Source organism: Plodia interpunctella, chromosome 13 (assembly GCF_027563975.2).
Source record: "Plodia interpunctella isolate USDA-ARS_2022_Savannah chromosome 13, ilPloInte3.2, whole genome shotgun sequence".
In the NCBI taxonomy this organism is placed as follows: domain Eukaryota; kingdom Metazoa; phylum Arthropoda; class Insecta; order Lepidoptera; family Pyralidae; genus Plodia; species Plodia interpunctella.
This window is the reverse complement of record NC_071306.1, coordinates 9,344,891-9,365,185: the sequence shown is the minus strand read 5'-3', so window position 1 is coordinate 9,365,185 and position 20,295 is coordinate 9,344,891. Positions and strand designations below refer to the sequence as shown.

The following is a 20,295-nucleotide window of genomic DNA, read 5'->3' as shown; positions in this document are numbered from 1 at the left end:
TAGTGCTGTGTTCCAACTATTTTTAAAGTTGGACAACTGCCCCTAATAAAGGTGGTCCAACTAGTTGGACGGAGCAGTTCCCCGGACTGCATTAGTCATTGCAAGCCACCTCTCTCTCTCTCTCTCTTACTTATCTAAGTGTTTACCAAGTTCTTTCCTTAGCTGTTGAGCGTCGCAGCCCAGCGATCGCTTTCCTACCTTTTCGTCTTAACTTCGCACGATGTTCAGCCCTAGTTGTCTTACCATTGGCACGCATATCATATCAACCATTGACAAAATCAAGCTATATAAACTTGTGTAAGCAAGGCGGAAACTGTATGTACAACCAGAATTTGTACAATTTTGTTCCTTTTTCATTTTTATTCAGACATTGTAAGTCATGCCGTTACATTTATACAGGTGAATTTACTGATTAACTAATTAATTAATGTAAACCTATTATTTAGTTGGCAAGTATGTAATATGTAAATAATTTAAGACGAGCCAGGTCACCCGCAGTGATTGTGGCACATTCATTCGCTCTCTTATCAGTTATATTATCTGTGGCAGCTATCGGGACTAATTGGTGATGTGTGCCGCTGTTCGCTGTTTCCTATTTTCGTACATTATTCGTGTCCGAGATTGTTCTTTTAATATAGTTTACATATAGCTGGGAGGAGTTGAGTTAGATGCTCTGAAGCTTGTATTTTGGAGTGCTCAAAAATGGGTTTCTTTCTACACAAGCTTTTATATAACTGGCATTAATGACGTATGTATTTTTTACAACTCAATTTTGAAGCATATTAGATTTAGCTGAAATTTTGCATACACGTTTTGGATGACAATGCATTATTAGAATAGAATTTATTGCATACACTCCCAAAAAACATTTTACAAACAGATTTTTTTTAACATAGGGTATCCCCTATGTTAAAAAAAATCTGTTTTTTAACATAGGGCACTGGAGTGTGCGTGCGGTGCGTGTAATAGAGATACGAGGACTTAGTGTAATCTCAAGTCTCGACGTTATTAATATTAATGATATGCAAGACCGGTAGCCAACCTTGGGTGCACCATCGGCACCCAACATTGGCTACCGAAGAGGGAACACATCAACGGTGTTGAATGTAACAAGATCACTTTGACGACAATAAAAGTTTGTGCAAAATTGAAATTTTTGTAAAAATCTTATCATTTTCTCCGTAGACATTCAACTCAATGCGCAATCTCTCTCATTACTGAATAAGTACATACCACCACAGTACATAAGTCGGTAGGTAGCACATGAGAGGCGTGACACACACCTTATGTGGACAGTAGCTCGTTAGAAACTGCATTCTACTTTTTTCCCGACTGTACATAGCATGAGCCGACTGTGAAATGGATCCTTCAAACAAGGTACGGATGGCGAAAACATATGGGCATTACTGCTCTTTTTCTTAATACGGTGAAGCTGTATCATTGCTACGTATAGTCAAACGCATGTCAAGTTAGGCTGCATAGACTTCTGCTACGGCAATAGCGGCCAATTGGCAGTGCATTAGTTATGGCTATATGCTGTTGACTGTACCAGGTAAATTTGTCACGTTATCATTTCAGACCTTCTCTGAACTTGGCTTAGCTCTCTTTTACGGCGAATCTTAAAAATACTTCACTACAACACTTCTCGCCACAAGAAGACAGAGGGTAATGCCGCGGTTGCAGACAACAATAACCACGGTTGCTCTGTCATCGAAGACACATGACGCGTGACTTCTTGAGACCCGTGTAACAATTTTTTTTTTAAAGTTACTTAAATTACACTGTTACTGTGACGACCGGTCTATCTTATCCCCGAACGCAATTAGGAACCAAGAGTGATGAGAGAATGAAAAGGAGGAGTAATGCGGAGGTGAGAGAGATGGAAATAATCTTGCTCGAGACCTCCCCGGACCGGTGAGCACTATATCCGATTCGCCTATACAGCAGTCTTTTTAGATGCTTATTTATATACGCATAAACTTTATAGGTCACTTGTCCTTTTATAACACCAGTGCCTGTTGTCAATATGGCCGTGCCAGCTACACTCACCTTTTCGACTAGTGGTCTTTTAAACAAAACATGAAAGAATTAAATGAAATAAGTAGTATTCTGTGTATTGGAAAGAAAATAAATTATAAGGCGATGGTGGTGTAGTGGTTTAGACGCCCGCATGTGTATCGAAAGGTTCCAGGTTCGAATCCTACTCGTGCCACATGGAGTTTGTATACCAATCTGACTCATGTATAGTAGTTTTCATCGACCACCAGTCGGTGAAGGAAAACATCGTGAGGAAACCTGCACACTGGTTGATTAGTAACTTGTGTGTGAAATGAAGAAGGCAATAAATAGTGCCAAAAAAATTGTTGTGTGTTTCAAACCACGTAATGACCACGACCCTCACCCATGAGGAATACGACTACCTATGAAGGAAGGAAATTATTCACAAATAGATTTGTTACAAAGCTAATGGAATGATGTATGAGGTTTTTCAGCGTGAGTCTATTTAGCAAAAAATTATATTAGTACGTAGCTATCTCCGTAAACGCACCAATATTGGCCGCCCCACTTTTGGCCACTTAATCGACGTCCCCTATTGACCGTCTGGCCTTATTATCAACTATGTGTGTCGATGCGTTTCACGCAAGTCTAGACTGCATCTAGGCAATATGCGCTAAGCATTCTAGGCTCCAGCAACGCGGTAACCCGGTGGCCCGATTGCACAGTTGCGTCGGCGCACGTTTTTGTACATACCGCCATTTTGCGCGTTTACGGAGTTAGTAATACGCTAAATTACTTGATTTCGCCTACGTTTATTTATATCTAATATGTATGTAACTTTAACATTGGAAACACCGTTAATTTGTAACATCTCGAGAGATTGGAAACTATCGAGAAATCGTGGATTGTACATTTATTGATTTACTATTTTCGATAGTCGATAGTTTATAATCTACTCGTAATAAAATGAAATTGTGAAATTCCTAAATAGGAATTTCACAATTCGAAAGTAAGCAATATATTGTATATTTGTTAGTTACCCCTTGACGCGTTACCTATTCAATTGAAAAATTACTGCTTCCGTGGGAAATCCACGCGGGCGGAGTCCATGGGCAAAAGTTAGTAATAGAATATACAAAGTATAATGGGTAATATCGAAGAATCCGAGCAGACACAGGTGTGTATGATCTCTGTATATTGTTATTTATTGAAAAGATTTTCGCACATTTATTTTTAGTCCTGTAAAGTTCCTCAAAAGCACCACTGTGTTTTTTTTTTGTTTTGGCTAGCCAACGAGAACTATTCACTTACCTATTATGTCGACTAAGCACGTGTAAACAATCAAATATTTGTGCTTCACTTGCTTCATTGTTAGACTGTTAGTGTATGTATAGCAAACCTGAGGAATGTAGCCGTGAGCCGGATGTTGGTGTGAAGTCGGCTAGTTTGGAAATCATTTGGAAAAGGAATTTGTGAGTAGTAAATTCACAATATTTATTTGTTGAAAAATAGTGGTACAAACAAATCTATTGTCATTTATGATCAGGTCACGCTATACGACATTTTTGGCATGTACATTACATTTACACGACCATCGAATGATCTATAAGATTCTTCTTCTTCCGCGTCAATTTTCTACGGGTACAGTTATATTTCTGGAATGAAAACTACATTGTGTCCTTCTCCGTACTTCAAACTGGATGCAAATTTCAAGGATATTGGTTAAACAGACGAAGCGTATGAAAAGATAACAAAAGAACTTATTTTCGCATCTATAATATCAGTTAGGATTTACCGTGAAGTGTCTGTAAAGTTTTCAATTCTAAATAATTTTACTTTATGATAAGATCCTTAATTTGGTCGTATTACAATTATAATGGTTTCTTGAAGAGTCATAATGTATGAATGAAAAAATTATCTCAACGGCAATAACCAAAGACGACCGACCTGGTATAGATTCGAGGGAGATTTACCCAATTATTTATGTTCAAACGGACGTAAAAAAAATATCTTCGTACTGAGGGATATTCCTACAGTCTAAAGCACACCGATCAAAATGCGATAAAAATATGTTCAGATTCATATTTATTGCAAGCCACAAGTTCGTAGTTGTTATATAAAATACAAGTGACGCCCTACAAGGGCACAGCAAACATGAGGACAACTAGTTGCCAAATTTCTTACGAAATAAATTCATATAAAATATGTTCTATGCCAAAGAATTTTTAACGCGCGTGAAAAATTCACCCGTGCGAACGAGGTGTCACAATAGTTTTGCTACTATGTGCCTACTGTTATTAAATCAATCTAAACGTACTTCATCCTAGAAACTGGTCTTTGACAAAAACTATACCATTTCATTGTGTCATGCCAACGACCCTAGGATACCTATAAGATCTTATTACTCATACAGTCAGAGCAACCGTTTCGAATCAAAGGTCACTGACCCTGTTTCGTAGTATCTTGAAACAGTTCATATTACGTAATGCATTCTAATTTGGTAACTAAAGGTTTGGAAAGAAACTGATGCTAAATTTATAGCATGTATGTACGTAATAGAATATGTACTTGCATTTTTTATCTTCTATAAGTCTTCCAACTGAAAATGAACTAATTCTACTTGTCCTACTAGTGACTGAAGGAAGCTTATGGCTTCTGGAATGTTTACAAAACCTGCATCACACTATTGAGGCGTGTGGAATAATGTGACCACTCCACAGATGTCGTACTAGGTTGGCGTACCGAGAGAAACGAAGCCTTGACAGCAATCCCGAAGCAAGTTGACCTAAAAACTTAAAAAAATAACCTTAACAGACACATTAGCGTTACACGTATAATGTGTGACGTTCCAAGAGAAAAGAAAATGCAGTCGCTTACGACGTACTATGCGCATCACTATCACTACATAACTATCACTTCACTTCACTACATACATATATATTAAAATAGAAGTCCGCTGCCGCGTCTGTCTGTCTGTTCGCGATAAACTCGAAAATCTACCGGCCAGATTTTTGTACGATTTTCACCAATACATAGTGTGTTTCTCGAGGAAGATTTAGGGTTATAATTTAATATTTTTTACCCAAGGGAAGTCGGGACGGCCCGATATTATGATAAAAATGAGCAGGTAAAACGTTTTAAGCTATTTCCCTCGATAAGGTACCCTTGTATTCTTCACAATTGCACCAATGTGACACAGAATAAAACCATAAACGCGAGGAAATCCCATCGTCAGCTATCCAGAACCACGGACAAGCAAACAAATGGAGAAGATTGATGGGCTTACGCAGCATAGATAATGTTTCGTTGGAATATTCTTGGGGCTGTCAAAGAAATGGAAGGATTGCATCAGCGCACATTTTATCTATGATTCAACAAGAAGCGTTCTATAAAGATAATTCTAAAACTATAACATATTTTTCAGAAGTAATACCACGTATTTAGCACAATGTAATCAAATACAGCAATCGATGAGTACAGTCACCAGAACATTTTACAATGCAAACGTACTCGAATTGGTATTTTTAAGGCTCCCAAAATACTTGCTACATTTGGTGGTTGAGAATTGGCGTGTAATTATGGATTAGTGACTAGTAGATGTCTGTTTGTTTTTTATATAGTGATATGATCTGTTTGTTTCATACATTACCGTGTTAATGTGTCGGCAAATACATGCTTGGGCTTGTTAGCGTAAACAGAACATGATGAATGAAACAGTTCCTCAAGTACTCCATCGACTACGTGAGGAACTGTTCATTGATGATTCATACAGGCTACACAGCACATCAATCTACGCAAATTCATTGCGTGTTTAACAGACGACTGTAACCATCGTTTGACCATTAAACAGAATGCGAATTCTCAAATTCTATTGCAAGTTCCAACGAATTATTAACACGCGCTGAAAAAAGCGCCCGTGTGTACAAGGCGTTAGTGTTATTTTCTGTCTCATTTATATTATTTTTAGTGTTATTTTATTTTATGCGTTAGTGTTATTTTCTGTCTCATTTATTTTCTGTCGCATATATTATTCTGTCTCATTTACACCACACTCGCTCCTATATCATCAACAACATTAATAAGTTCATTAACTTTATTTAACTGCGTAATAGTTTTCTCACCGTGATGTCTTTGACCGACTTTTAGTACCATAATGTAAAAGAAATATTGACAAATAGGTACTATGTTTAGATACTTAGTACCGGTTAGTATTGGTTTCGCATTGCAACAGTATTGTTTGGAGGCCAATGACCCGTGTTGCCCTTGTTGGGCAAGCGGTCAAGGTCACAAAATTTAATTAGCCAATAAGCCATCGAAACTTATGCCATGGTATCTCTTTAAATATAATAAATATAAATATAGGACAAATCACACAGATTGAGCTAGCCCCAAAGTAAGTTCGAGACTTGTATTATAGGATGCTGACTCAACGATACTATATTTTATAACAAATACATATATAGATAAACATCCAAGATCTGGGCCAATCAGAAAAAGATCATTTTCCATCATGACCCGACCGGGAATCGAACCCGGGACCTCTCGGTTCAGTGGCAAGAACCTTACCACTGCGCCACCGAGGTCGTCAAAATTATAATGTGACTAAGTATGTACCTATTAGGAATAGGAATTAGGCAGTTTTCGTCGTATTCCTTGACCAGTATTATTGCACTCTTTCGTTAAGTTACGTACGTATGAAGCCATTGGCCATACGTACGGATTTACTTTTGCTGTAAATTACAAAACAGTTTTATAGGCAATTGAAAATTTTGAATTCGTACGCGTTTAATTTTTTCTCGGAGAAGCATTGTTTCACAATACGTACAGATTAAAAAATATATTTTTTTCTCCATTTTCCCTACACATTAACGCCCTTCTTACCATAAAAGGCGTCCAAGTAGACACCAAAAACCTTAGATTAGGAAAATATATATTCTATATCCAAAACTGAATACTCAGTTGAGTAGATAATTAATTGTGGTTGCGTAGTAAATAACATAGAAATTTGTTGGGAGTCATCTAAAATTTTCCGTCCAATTCTTAATTTTCTGCCTATTACAATTTGAAATTTTAGCCTGTATATATTGCATAAGATTTTTATCTTTTTGATTCCCACTGTTGGCCTCAAGCCCCATAACTTCTTCCACGCATTCCTGTCCTTGGTGTTTTCTTGCCATGTCTTGTCCAATCTTTTTAATAATAATAATAATAAATATTTATTTTAATTAATCAGAAAATCCACAGATTTAATTAGTAAAATTCTTAGAAGCTATGTTTTAAGTCATCTCTTTCTGGCTTCCTATTTTCCAATATCCGTCAGTTGGAAATGGGTTTCCAGTAATCCATCCCAGTCCCACTTCAGTCTAACTGCCTTCGTTGCCACAACAACTACCTACGTTTGTTATCAAACTCAGCATAGTGTTCCTCACTCGGACGACGAGTTTGGGAAACTGTACTGCAACTTGCAATGGGCAACATGTGAGCCAACATGCATCTGTCAAACATTCAGTGTGAACCATTGCTCTTATTTCATCTAAATCAGCGGTTTAGTTGTGGAAGTGTAACAAACAGACTTTGGTATATATAACGTGGATGTAATTTATTATGATCCATAATAATAGCTGCGTGATAATTATGGTTAATGAATGGTACTTCAGTGACGTTGAGGTTGAGATGTTATTATAAGTGAGGACAATTAAAATATAATTAAGAATCGCATATTATGATGAATAGCCTCTATTGTCATTGTCACCTCTTGTATCTGTATCTGTTCCAGGTTATAAAGCCTGTTTTTGAAGCGAATGAAATAAAATATTATTCATATTATCATCCTGTTATTTAAAAAAGTTAAAACCTACTTTATGTTATCTTGTTTTGTCATTGTCAGATATTGTAAAGTGCGATAAAGACAAAACATAGTTTTCACTTAAACTTTTAACGCTACTAAATATGGATGTGTATTTACGTACAGTCAACCGCACATTAAGTTATCAGGCAACTATACAATGGTAATAGGGGAGATTTTACAATGATTTTGTCAGTCGACAGCATATCAAGTTAACCTGTCTGGATTTTTATACCACGGTAATAGCGATGAATTTTCAATGAATTTAGGTGGCTTCATGTGCTGTTGACTGTACATAACTCTGTAAAATAATAAATATATTGTGAATAGTGTGGTGCAGATTGGCGATTGTCGTGGCCTTGCGACGGGCTTTATTTACTGCAAAAGAATATGCAACTATGCCAGTAAATGCCGGAATGTGTTTTTTTTTTAAGTGAAAACTACGATAATTCAACGAAATAGACCACAAATGAGTTTCAATGAAAATGTGTGATAAGCCTGTTCTCGAAGACAATATTATAATGTGAAAACTAACGGTGAACGTTTATATGGAAATTAAAAATATAGAATATTTATGCCGAAAAATATATTTCCTCTTAAAATCTAAATTGTCCGTAATATGAATTTATCAGAAGCCGTAGTGCGAGTTTCTGTACGTAAAGGTTAACTTTTCAATGTGATCGAAGTAACTAAGAATAGACCTCCTGTTACTAACAAAATTTTGCGACAAGGCCTCGGATAAATTCATGTATTTATATGACTAAATCTGAACTTTCTCACAAATTGGTTACAGTTACAAACGAACTTGTATGTCTAGGAACTAAGTAATCATTCCCCACAATATATATTCCGGGAATACCTGTTTACATTGGCTTACATTGTCCGCGTATAGGGTTGTCAGGTCGCCGCGTATAGGGTTGTCAGGTCACCAAACCCAATAGCCGGACAGGTCAGCCAGCTTGGCCGGACATTTGGATAAAAACGCCGAACATCCTACATTATTCAGGAGTTCGTGTTTGTATTAAAATAATTATGTTAGTGTGAATACTATACTAAGATTATAAATAAAATACTAAGATTATACAATCTTTGTATCGTACCTTGGTTTTTGCATACGCAAAATCCAAGGTTTTATAATTAACTAGCTTTTGCCAACAACTTCGTATGTCAGCGAAAATCCGTTTCCCGTGGGAATTTCAGGAAATCCCTTCTTAGTGCTCACCTACACTGTCCTAGGAACCTACCCACAAAATTTCAGCGATCTACACCCAGTAGTTTAGTTCCAGTTTGCGTTGTCGTTCAGTAACGCAAGAGTTTTATATGTATAGACTACCATAAATCTGTCAAAATGCCAAATCAGTCTGTACTTAATATTAATCAGTCAAATTAAGTCACCACTCAAAATTAAATGCGCTCGCTCGTTAGAGATTTCAAGACTCGACTTGTGAAGTGACTATGATTCAAGTGAAGCCCACTGCCCAACAAAAGCCGGACACGCAATGAAAAAGCCATGTCCGGCTTTATCCGGACATCTGGCAACCCTAACCGCGTATCGGTATTGCCGCGTGCAATGCTAATTTTATAACATTTATTAGGTATACTTTGTGTATAAATTGTATCGAAGTTTGGTTGCACCAACTACAGTGTAACTTGGACCAATTTGCGTAAATTGTGTGTTTTATCGCCCCTTGAAATAAATAAGATGAGATAGGTACTTACATTGTTTTGTTCAGATTTATCATCGTGATGTATTACGTTATACAAAATATTTATTGCGCCAAAACTATGCATAAAGAGACTCAAGGGAAATTGTTATTAAAGCGATGTTTTTCTTAGGAATTTGCAGTTGTTTGGAATAAAATTAAAATTTTAAAAAATGGTAACTGAAATCTTACCACAACGGGCAGACATCGTTATAAAAAATGTTTGTTTTACTAAGTCAAAAGCAAAAGCTAGTCTAGTAAAATAAAAAAACATTTTTTTTATATCATTGCATAATTCTTAATAATAAAAACATCGTTTGATAGACATAACGGTCGATTCTGTAAGTGGTCACGCCAGGGCCGCATCGCGGTGTCAATGCGCAGCCAATTCTTCTGATGCATCAGAAGTAACTAACCATCTGGACCAAAACTGGCCCGATTACAAAACCGTTTTGTAATGGGCCAGTTTTGGCCCAGATGAATAAAGATGAAGAATATGGATTTATTAAACTCCCGAATGGAATAGCTGATTTGAGTCCTGATTTTTTAATTAAGAATTCGATGTAGTTTTTTTACACGAAAATCTCTTCTGGTCTCTCTTAGCTATAGTTAATAACAATCTGGGCCATATATAAGTTATGGGGATATTTTTTAATATGTGCAGTAAATGTATAGAAAATAAATTATTAAAAGCAGCAAATGTAATTTATTTTTTTGACAATGGATTTAATTACTGTTTCTTAAAACAGTGCAATGATGTTTTGTTAGTTTCTCTTATTTATCTTTCAATCTTTCTTTCAAATATTGAAAGAAATAATTCATTCATTATTCTTCATTAACTAATTACCAGGTACATTTTGGCCACTTTTTGGCCCGACACTCGCCCATGGCCAGTGCAATCGATTTGTGTCATCGTGCGCTATGAATGCATGGTCGCATTGTCCGGTCGACGTTTTCTCATTGCCATGTCTGTATCTTCATGAGATGTGTTCAATCGATGTGTATTGTTATGGCCGTATGATTTCAATATCTTGTTTCATATAAGAAAAAGAAAAAAGTTCGCCGCGAACGTAGACCTCGCGAATACAATAAGTTTTGATGAGATTTTACAAAATTGTGAATTATTATTTAGAAAAATACTTTAGATTATTATGCCCCACGAACTAAAAAATTCTATTGACAGATTCTTCTTTTAAATTTCATCAAAATCAGACCAACGGTTCGAAAGTTATTGCGTTACAAACATACATTATTACAAAAAATGTATTTTTGCCCCAAGTAGAATGTTAGATGTCGCTTGCTTCGCTCGCTCGGTCAAATAGACGCAAAATAACACTGGCCATTTAAAAAAAAAATGTACAGGCTTGTCGATTTCTAATATTTAAATGATTGGTTAGCTTTTTTTGGTTTGGGCGTGTGTGCTTTTTACTTCCTTATGCATAATAATACAAAATCTATTTTAGAAAAAAAAAATGTTATGTCCCTATAATTAGTTAAGACTTACGGAACGACCCAAATAAAAATTAAGTGTTGTCAATTGTCATTTTCACGACCGGTAACATTTAAACTTCGTTCATGTATTTACATGCAATGTGTATGAATCAAGATTAACCTGTAAAAAATATGGCCATTTACAATGTATTAATGCAAGTCGATGCAGCTTGCGACGCGCAGTTATGGCCGATTATGTACGATAACGGCTTTTCTGTTGAAGACTTATTTTCTTAGCCGCCAGTTGTGCTTCAACTTTTTTATGCGATTATTTATTTATTTATTGAATAATAGACAGGCAGCTTCTGCAGCTGATGTGTCTGTATCAGGCAACGTTGAAATATTTTATATAGTAAATTAATTAGATTAGTAATTAGAATTTTATATTTTTATTATTTATATAAGTTTGATATGTGAACTTCGCAGTAATATTCCTTAATTTTACAAGATTTGATTTAGTTTCACCTGTCTTCTTTGTCTGTAATCAAATCTTGCCAGTTAAATTTCACCTACTTCCGCTTGAACTACAGAGTTGAAATTTTACACGTCGCTTACGGAAGCGACCATTGACATGACCATTATTATGATAAGCATGACCTTATGGTGCACCCAGGATCTGCTCCTAACGAGGGAACTCCTCAATGGGTTACTGCGCGGACACATGATCTATTTGTCGTGCTTCGAATGCAACAAGACGACAATAAATGCTTGTGTAAAAAAATATTTTCTTGTAAAACAAAAACTTATACATTGCGTGCTTCACTCCCTTAGCACATTACGTTCTATTTCAGGTATTTTACCCGTGAACCAAATTTCATCGAAACACGTCCATTATTTTACACAATAAAAAACAACTATAAAACAGCGCGTTGCGTTTCACGTACACGTACCTTTCCTGTGCGCACATCGACACGATCGCTTCATAGAAAAAAAAAACAAGTATCCGGCCAGTGCGCCCAGACTGAACAAATCAAGCAATTGCAATCAATTGTGGACAGTATAGGGCTTCAATTTCCCAATGAAGTCGTACAGAGTCATGTAATTGATGTTTGACTTAGCTGTAGACCTGGCCCCCAATCGCGCTAATAACTACGATTGAATCGCTGAACTTATTGCCCGTTCTATTTTTAACCCCCGACGCGCAAAAAGAGAGGCTTTATAAGTTTTACGTGTATGTCTGTGTATCTGTCTGTGTCATCATAGCTTCCAAACGGGTGAACCGATTTTCGTTAAGTTTTTTTGTGTGTCATAGATAATTTTAGTCATGTTTCATGAAAATCGGTTCAGTCGTTCAAAAGTTGTAGCGAAATGAATATTGAAAGTCGGGGGATTTTTAATTTGTCTGACAAATAATTATTTCACTGTAACGTTATCGCGAAATTTGTTTGACATTTGGCCAAACGAACATTGCCGTTGTAAAAACAAGTTTCAAAGAGATGAAAAATATGTCAACAATCGAAACGATCCAGGTTCAAATACAATCCAGTTGTCACCATCATCACCCATTTTGTCGTCCCCACTGCTAGGGTACACTGGGCTTCCTCATCGATGGATATGGAGGAAGAGGCATAATCCACAAACCCAATGGTTTTTATTACTTAGTTCTTTGGTTATTATTTAGTTCTTTGGTATGATAGGATTCAAGTGAAATCAGACAATCTTATTTACTTGTAAACTTACTATTGTAAAGGTGGCGTTAAAATATGACGGCATTACTGAGCAGCTGATCACACAACCGGTTGGCAGTGTCACCTCACCTTTAGAGGTCAACTGTCTTCGCAATTGTGGCAACATATTAATGTCTACAATGGATATCAACATTTATTTAAACAAATAGCGTTTTTCTGAGTATCCTTATCCTTTACATTATAAACATAGTCCTCTGCCGCGTCTGTCTGTTTGTAATAAACTCAAAAACTAGTCCACGGATTTTCATGCGGTTTTCATCAATATATAATGTGATTCCGCGGTTCCTGAGGAAGGTTTAAGTTTATTATCTTTTACCAAAGCGAAGCCGGAAGGGCCGCTAGTAAATCAATAGGTTTGAATTTGCAATAAGTTTTCATTATCAAATCTTTTCGATCAATATGCCTCATTATCATGATTGTATATCAATATGACTCATGCAAAGTTTTCGTAGACCACCAGTCTGCTTCCAGTGAAGGAAAAAAATTGAGGAAACCTGCACATTAGTAGACTGTTATGTTAGGTAGCCTAAAGGCAACTGACATTGAGAAAATGACATTTATGAATATCATCATCATATGGTTTTAGCATACCGTCGATAAGAAAGGACAGATTTATGTGATAATGTTTGATTTTGATTTCATATCTACACTAATGTGTGTACAGTGCCCAATGTTGACTCGCATGACAGCTTCATACAAACTCACGTGAAAAATTGTCACATGATCCATATTGATTGAAAATATTACATTCTAGTAATACAGGAACTCTGTCACCTTTTAACTGTGTTGAAGTCAACAATTTTTTAAAATTAGTTTCATGGCATGACATTTGGTAATCTGCATGCGACTGATATCTAATTATCATAAAACCATCCTTGGTCTTCAAGGCATTTGATGGATAGATTAGCAACATTGCATTCAAGAACATTCGATGCCAGGACATTGATTACGCATGTCACGTGTCAAACATAATTTTGTGCCCTGAAATTTCCATGTGCCCTATTGCGAAAAAAATCTTATTCCATTTTGTAACCGGGCGCAAACCTATTTCTGCATGTAACGATCCTATTTTATCAAGTCTATATAATAATTATAAAAGCCTTTAAAACATCCGCTATGATGCAGAGTTGCAGTGCAAGATGTGAACTACATTTTGTTCACAAATACACACAATGATTGTACAAAGTAAAGCCCATTATCCAGTCAAGTCTACTTTTTGTAACGTAGCGAGTAAACTTCTTCATATATTTGCACCGCAAACGGACATTGTCCTTACGTACTGTATGCAGTTACAAGCTTTAGCGGATTTGTATTATATTGTTGTTGTGTATATCAGTGGGAGTGTATGGTATAATAGTTGAAATTATCAGGCCAGACGAAAGACATAGAGACCCCTTAACAGGAATGTGGCTGTCATAATCAAAATATTTTTTCAAATCGTAACTTGATAATGTACCGAACTGCCGGTTTTTGGGGTGCATGGCGACCCCGTCTAGTGTCTTTAGCATAACATATTTCTGCTTTCTTTTTTTACTCGATCAGTATTTTTCTAAGGGGTATTTATTATGAACACAGACTCAAGATAATAAATTGAATTACCCATAACAAAAATTCATAGATTTTATTATGTTTGCCACAGCAGCAAACAATAGCTAATTATTAGATCTTATGTACACATTCATAAATTCTTATCTAAATGGTAACATAAAAGGGAAATGCCTTGTTTACTAGAAATCGTAACTATCATAATTATCACATTTACGTTCTCCTCATTCTTGCCCGTGTGTAAATATAGGAGATGACTCTTCTACGGCGTCATTTTCTGCATCTTATTATTTTATTCCTTTATGCTTACATTTATAGGAAAAATATATAGTAGCTAGACATTTTATTGCGTCAATTTAATTTCCATTTACCAAACAATGTCAAGTGACGATTACCTCATTGTTTTATCGTATCTAGCTCTTCCACTACGCCATACTGCAACATCGAATTTGACCATCATATTCTATATTTTATGGCTTCTGTTGGACTTGCTTCTAAACCTTAAATAGGTTTCTGGTTTTATCCACCACTTTATAACAAATCTATATTTATACATATACCGAGTCTGATTTCCTCTTGAGATTAGATAGCTACGGATTGCTCTTTATCTCATCGATGATAAATTCATTTTTTTAAGTGTCATGGCTACATCGTTCGCCAAAACGATGATTTTGCCAACGTGAAGGTTGAGATTGACACGGAATTATTAGTCAAAATTACTATTAGAATATATATATGACATTGACACTCTTACAGTTACATGAATTCTATTGTTTTTACAATACCCATAATTTTAGATTTTTTTTTTACAGTCATAATATTATCAATTAGTGAATATTCTCATTTTGGATCTACTAATACGCCGAATAAGTTTACCCTTTTCTTTCACTATATTTTAGTTTATCTAGCTAAAAATGAATTGAAATTCCGTTTGGAACAATCTGGAACACCGACACGCTCTTTCATCTGAAATATACTGCCTATTCCTTCACACACAAACTCACGCTCTTTTATCAATATACGTATAATAAAACAGTAGAAAAAAAAATCCTGTACATTGAATAAATTTACATAAAAATAAAATTAGGCGATAGAGTCACAGCAACAGAGTAAGAATAAAAAAAAACTGTCTGTTTGTACACGCTAATCTTCGGAACTACTGGACGGATTTGAATGAAACTTTTTTGTTATATTAAACCTGGGCAACATATACAGTATAAATTATTTTGAAAACTGGAACACTTGATGGAAAACAATGATGGTACAGCTAAACAATAGGAAATATTGAAATGACGCCTCAACAAAAGTTATTCAGCCTGATGAGCATTTTCTGTTGAGATATAAAAATCAAAGATCTGGAACACCTAATGTAGACCTATGATGGTACAGCTAAACTATAGGAATGACGTTCTAATAAAAGTTGTTCAGTCTGATGATCATTTTCTGTATAATAGTTCAATTAAAGTTTAGAAAGTATACTTTTTCAGTCTGATTAGCATCTTCTGTATGTATAGGTATCGTTACATTTGTCTATATAATTAAAATTCTCTAATAGTTTTGACTCCTTACCAAATAATTTCCGGCCACGCGAACGAAGTTCCAGGCATCAGCTAGTTAGTAATATGTAAGTGACTAAATATTGACACACAAGTCTATTTCTCTCTCCGCTTTAAACTTGCACCACACGTCATCATTGCAGCGTGGATCAAGCCAGCTTTTTACAATGTTTAGTTTAGTACAGTCAACTTATCCAACTGCCCTACAGAGACCCCTTAAGCCGCAGTAATAGCGGCGAATATCAACTCAAATTTGGTTAGGTTTATTAGGAATGTAATTATGTAGTTTATTACCCTCGTACGTTGACATACAAAATTACGTTCAGCGCAGTTTAGTTGACGTATGCGCTTTTCCTGTGCAGTATACTAATGAAGCATTGTGTGGCGCCGTGGTTGATGAATCAATATTTACCACTAAGCAGTTGTGAATTATTGACTTGCACGATATATTGGTTCATTCACCGATTTCGTTTGTTTTGAGCAATTTTTATGGTTTTTCTAGGTCTAAAGGCTGTCTGATGCCTTTTGGCAATATTTGTTATCTGTTTCCCGTGCAAGTGTCAGATATTTACATGACCACGCGAGGTATCTTTATAATCAGTACTACTACTACTACTACTACTACTACAAGCACTGGCGTTTAATTAATTCATAGGAAGTTGAAGAAGTCGCGACATATTTTTTAAAATTTCATTTAAATTGGTAAATAGACATGGCATGACAATTATTTCGGTCGAACCGAAACGTAGCGATTCCCTGTCGATATGTGTCTCAATATCTTCAAACACATGTGTATAATAAAAAAATCTCTCAAAATCAATAATTATTTGTTCCGACAAAAAGTTAATTTTAACATTTCGTTGCAGATGTTCCAGGAGAAGAAACTGTGTATCCTGGCTGGGGAGCTGTCGGACCTGGACCTCTTCGAGAGACTGCTGCGTTTCGGAGGGTCGCAGCTGCAACTATTACAGTGCTTTCAGGTGAGAACATTTTATACATCTAAACTTTCATAAATCTTTAAAAACGAGACAGTTAATGGCTTTCAAAGATCATCTGCATGGCCTGATTCAATACTAAAGGTAGACCTTAGCACTACTCGAATGAATGATTTTATTTCAAACCACCGTTAACCTTCGTTTCGGTAAAACCATAATAAATTGTTTACCTAAACTTTCATCAGGAATGTGTTGGTGAAAACCGTACAAAAATCCGTCCGGTAATTTTTGAGTTTATCGCGCTCATTCAGACATACAGAGAGACTTTTTATAGTATGTAAGGATGATACGATGCGACTACTGCGCATAAGAGAGCATAATTATTAACCCGCGTAACCTAGTCGTTTACGTTCAATTTAGTTATATCATGACTATTACACAACGATTTGTTTTGCAGTCTATATGATGAATAGAACGCTCAATTGATGGACTGTTGGTAAACTGAGTGCATGTGCCAAGTATGTACATGCTGTGCCAAGACTATCGACAGATAGTATAGCTACTTAAGGCCCGAACTTGGAATTGTGATCATGTGATTCTTCTGTTGCCCCTTACCTATTACATAACTTTACGTGCGACATGCGTGTTGGGGTGGGTTTGGGTATGCAATATAGGTTTAAATAAATAAAACGTACGTTTCTTGATTTTCAGGCGGTGACAGAGCACTGCGCGAAGCTGTCAACAGAGTTATCATCAGCGTATCTTGCGAGGTGTGACGTTGTATCAGAACATCCCGACACACTCATACACCTCGGTCTGAGGCTAGGTAAGTTTGTTTTCTATCAATCATTTGACGACCTCCTTGGTTTAATGGTCACCACGCCGGACTGCTGCACCGGAGTTGGTTCAAATAATGTATATCCCGAAAAGAATATTCAGATATTCAATTAGAGAACAACTTTTACAGCCATGATTGTCAATTGACGTGTTTGGAGAAATGGCTGCGGTGAAGTTTGTTGCGCCGCTTCTTCTTCATCTGCGCTTTGGAAGTCGGCAGTGGACATAGTTTTAGTAAATTTTTGATTGCAAAGTGATATATATCATCATAGTATATCATCGTAAATTGAATAAAGAACTTTAATTTTGAATTTAACTTAATATTACTGAATTATATACACTTCTTATTCGTTTTATTTACAGTTTATTTACATACTAAATTTTTATGGCAATCATGGTCGTGTATTTTGTCATGGTCACTTATCGAAGATTGACGTGTATACCATGCTTTCAGGTGGTTTCCTAAACGAAGCCGGGTGGTACGCAGACGCACAGAAAGTATTGCTCCGCGTTAGGGAGCTGTGCCTGGCTCGACCACAGACCACGTATTACAAACGACTGACACTTGAGTGCTGCCATAGGTAAGTCTTTTCTTAGTCTGTCACTCTTGATAGTATATATACCTACTAATAAATATGTATACAGGGTGACTTTTATACATTGGCAATATTTTCTCTACAAGCTCAATCCATGATTATGAACAACTTTTAATATGAATAAAAATCTGCTGTTCTATACAAAATTAAATAAGTACCTCAGTTGTCGAAAATGTATGGAGCAGCTGATTTCTTTTTTCGCGATTTCATGGTTGCTGAGCATGTAGATAAAACAATGACAATGTATAAGAAATCACCCTGTATAACAATGTTATGATATTTTCATACGGTATACGGATTAAAAATTAATTTTAATTCCAGGTTATTAAACACACAATCGGCGTACTGCTGTTTCCCGGCCGCCACGGAGACCTACACGCTGGCCCTCAAACTGCTGGGACTGCCGGAGGACGCCAGCGGGGAGCTGCCAGCCGGGCCGTACGCTGCGGCGGAGTGCTGCGACCAGGCCACGCAGACAGACTTCCCTTGCGAGTGAGTGCTACACATATAGAATACTAGCAATTGCCCGCGTTAAGTTCCTACAGAAAAGGGAACCATATGTCCTTCTCCATACTTCAAATTACATGTACGCAAGATTTGAAAAAGATTTGAGTACATAATTCGTGAAGAGGTAACACACAAACTTTCACATTTATAATATTAGTTAGAATTACGATTGTTTCTTTGTCAATATGCACACCAATACAAATAGATATATATCTCGTCGTGGCGTGTGGTTCCGCCCTAGAATATGACCACTATATGCTCCCGTGGAGGCGACAAAGGGATACATGGCCTAGGCAGCTGATAGCCAACAATAGCTTTCCCAAAGAGGGTTGAGGTCAGGCAGACGGCCAGTTTAAAAATCACAGCCGGAATCTTAAAAAAAATAAGTTTATTTTTTACGTTGTTTGCGCTAAAATGGTTAGCTTTTATTATGCGAAATTGTAGTTTCATTTCCGTGACCAGCAAATGAAATTCATGTTATTTTTTATCGTTTAGTTTGCGATTTATTTCCAGTCATGGAACTTATTCGATTATTTATTGATTTTACCACATTATTTTACTATCGTAAAGTACCTACACTAACATACTTTGCAATACAAAAAAGTTTTCTGAATTAGGATTTTTTAAGTATCTCCGAATCTCCCGTAACAGACACTGTTACGCTCTCCAAATCCGCCAGGGGAGATAAATAAATAAATAATACAAAATAGTACCTATATAATACCTATATAATATAAGTAAATAATGTCAGGGAAATTAATTATGTCATGGTATTGAAAAAACTAAATAAAAAATTTAAGAAACAGTCATTATGTCTGTTAGAAAAGAATGAGCCGAGAGTTTTCGAACGGCCGGATTCGGCAAACATCATCAATTACAGCATCAATTAAATTCTCTGTCAAGTAAATGTTTGATATGTCAAATGGCTGAAAGGATTTGGATCCAGTATTTTTTTTAAACTGACCACAAGATCTCTCCAACGACAATATGGCAAAAGTGATATTTTTGTAAAAACTTGAAGACGAAAATGTGATTCTGGCTAAATTTCGTATTTTTGTTTCATTTCATTTGAGCGTGATATGACTACTTTTTTTTTATAGCCTGTATTTTGTGTCCCACTGCTGGGCAAAGGCCTCCCCTTCTGTCTTCCAAAGGTTTCTATACTAAGCCATTTGTTGCCAACCACGCCGAAACCTGTCTAAATCATCCCGCCATCTAGCTCGTGGTCTACCTCGACGCCTGCGCATTCGGGAAACCAATTTGTGGTGATCTGTGCGCATCTCTCTGGCGATATGACTGGGTTTAAAGATATTTATTTCTCATAATGAATTACAAAATTCACTTGGTATGAGAACTACAACTAAGTGTCCTATATGTACACTTTTATACAACACGCGCATGCGGCAAATCCTTAGTTCATAATTACATGCGAGATAAAAAAAAAAAAACAAAGAAATCATAAAGAATCCATAACACACAAATCACAGTCACTTAACATCGTTTGACTAATTAGAAGACAGAATGTATTTACTTCAAATGTCTATGAATATCAATACAAAAGACTTGGCTGTATGGGCTAGTACCCTTTGCCTCC

The 20,295-nt window shown here is 36.2% G+C and overlaps 1 protein-coding gene across 1 annotated transcript in view; it reads left to right on the top strand.

Annotated features, from left to right (window-relative positions):
- Pat1 (Protein interacting with APP tail-1) overlaps positions 1 to 20,295 on the top strand; it is a 44,421-nt gene that overhangs the window by 12,449 nt on the left and 11,677 nt on the right. Inside the window, exons 2-5 of the mRNA XM_053753576.1 lie at positions 16,693 to 16,806; positions 17,473 to 17,587; positions 18,053 to 18,179; positions 18,516 to 18,686. Of these exons, the coding sequence (XP_053609551.1) occupies positions 16,693 to 16,806; positions 17,473 to 17,587; positions 18,053 to 18,179; positions 18,516 to 18,686 (527 nt within the window). The remainder of the gene's footprint in view (positions 1 to 16,692; positions 16,807 to 17,472; positions 17,588 to 18,052; positions 18,180 to 18,515; positions 18,687 to 20,295) is intronic.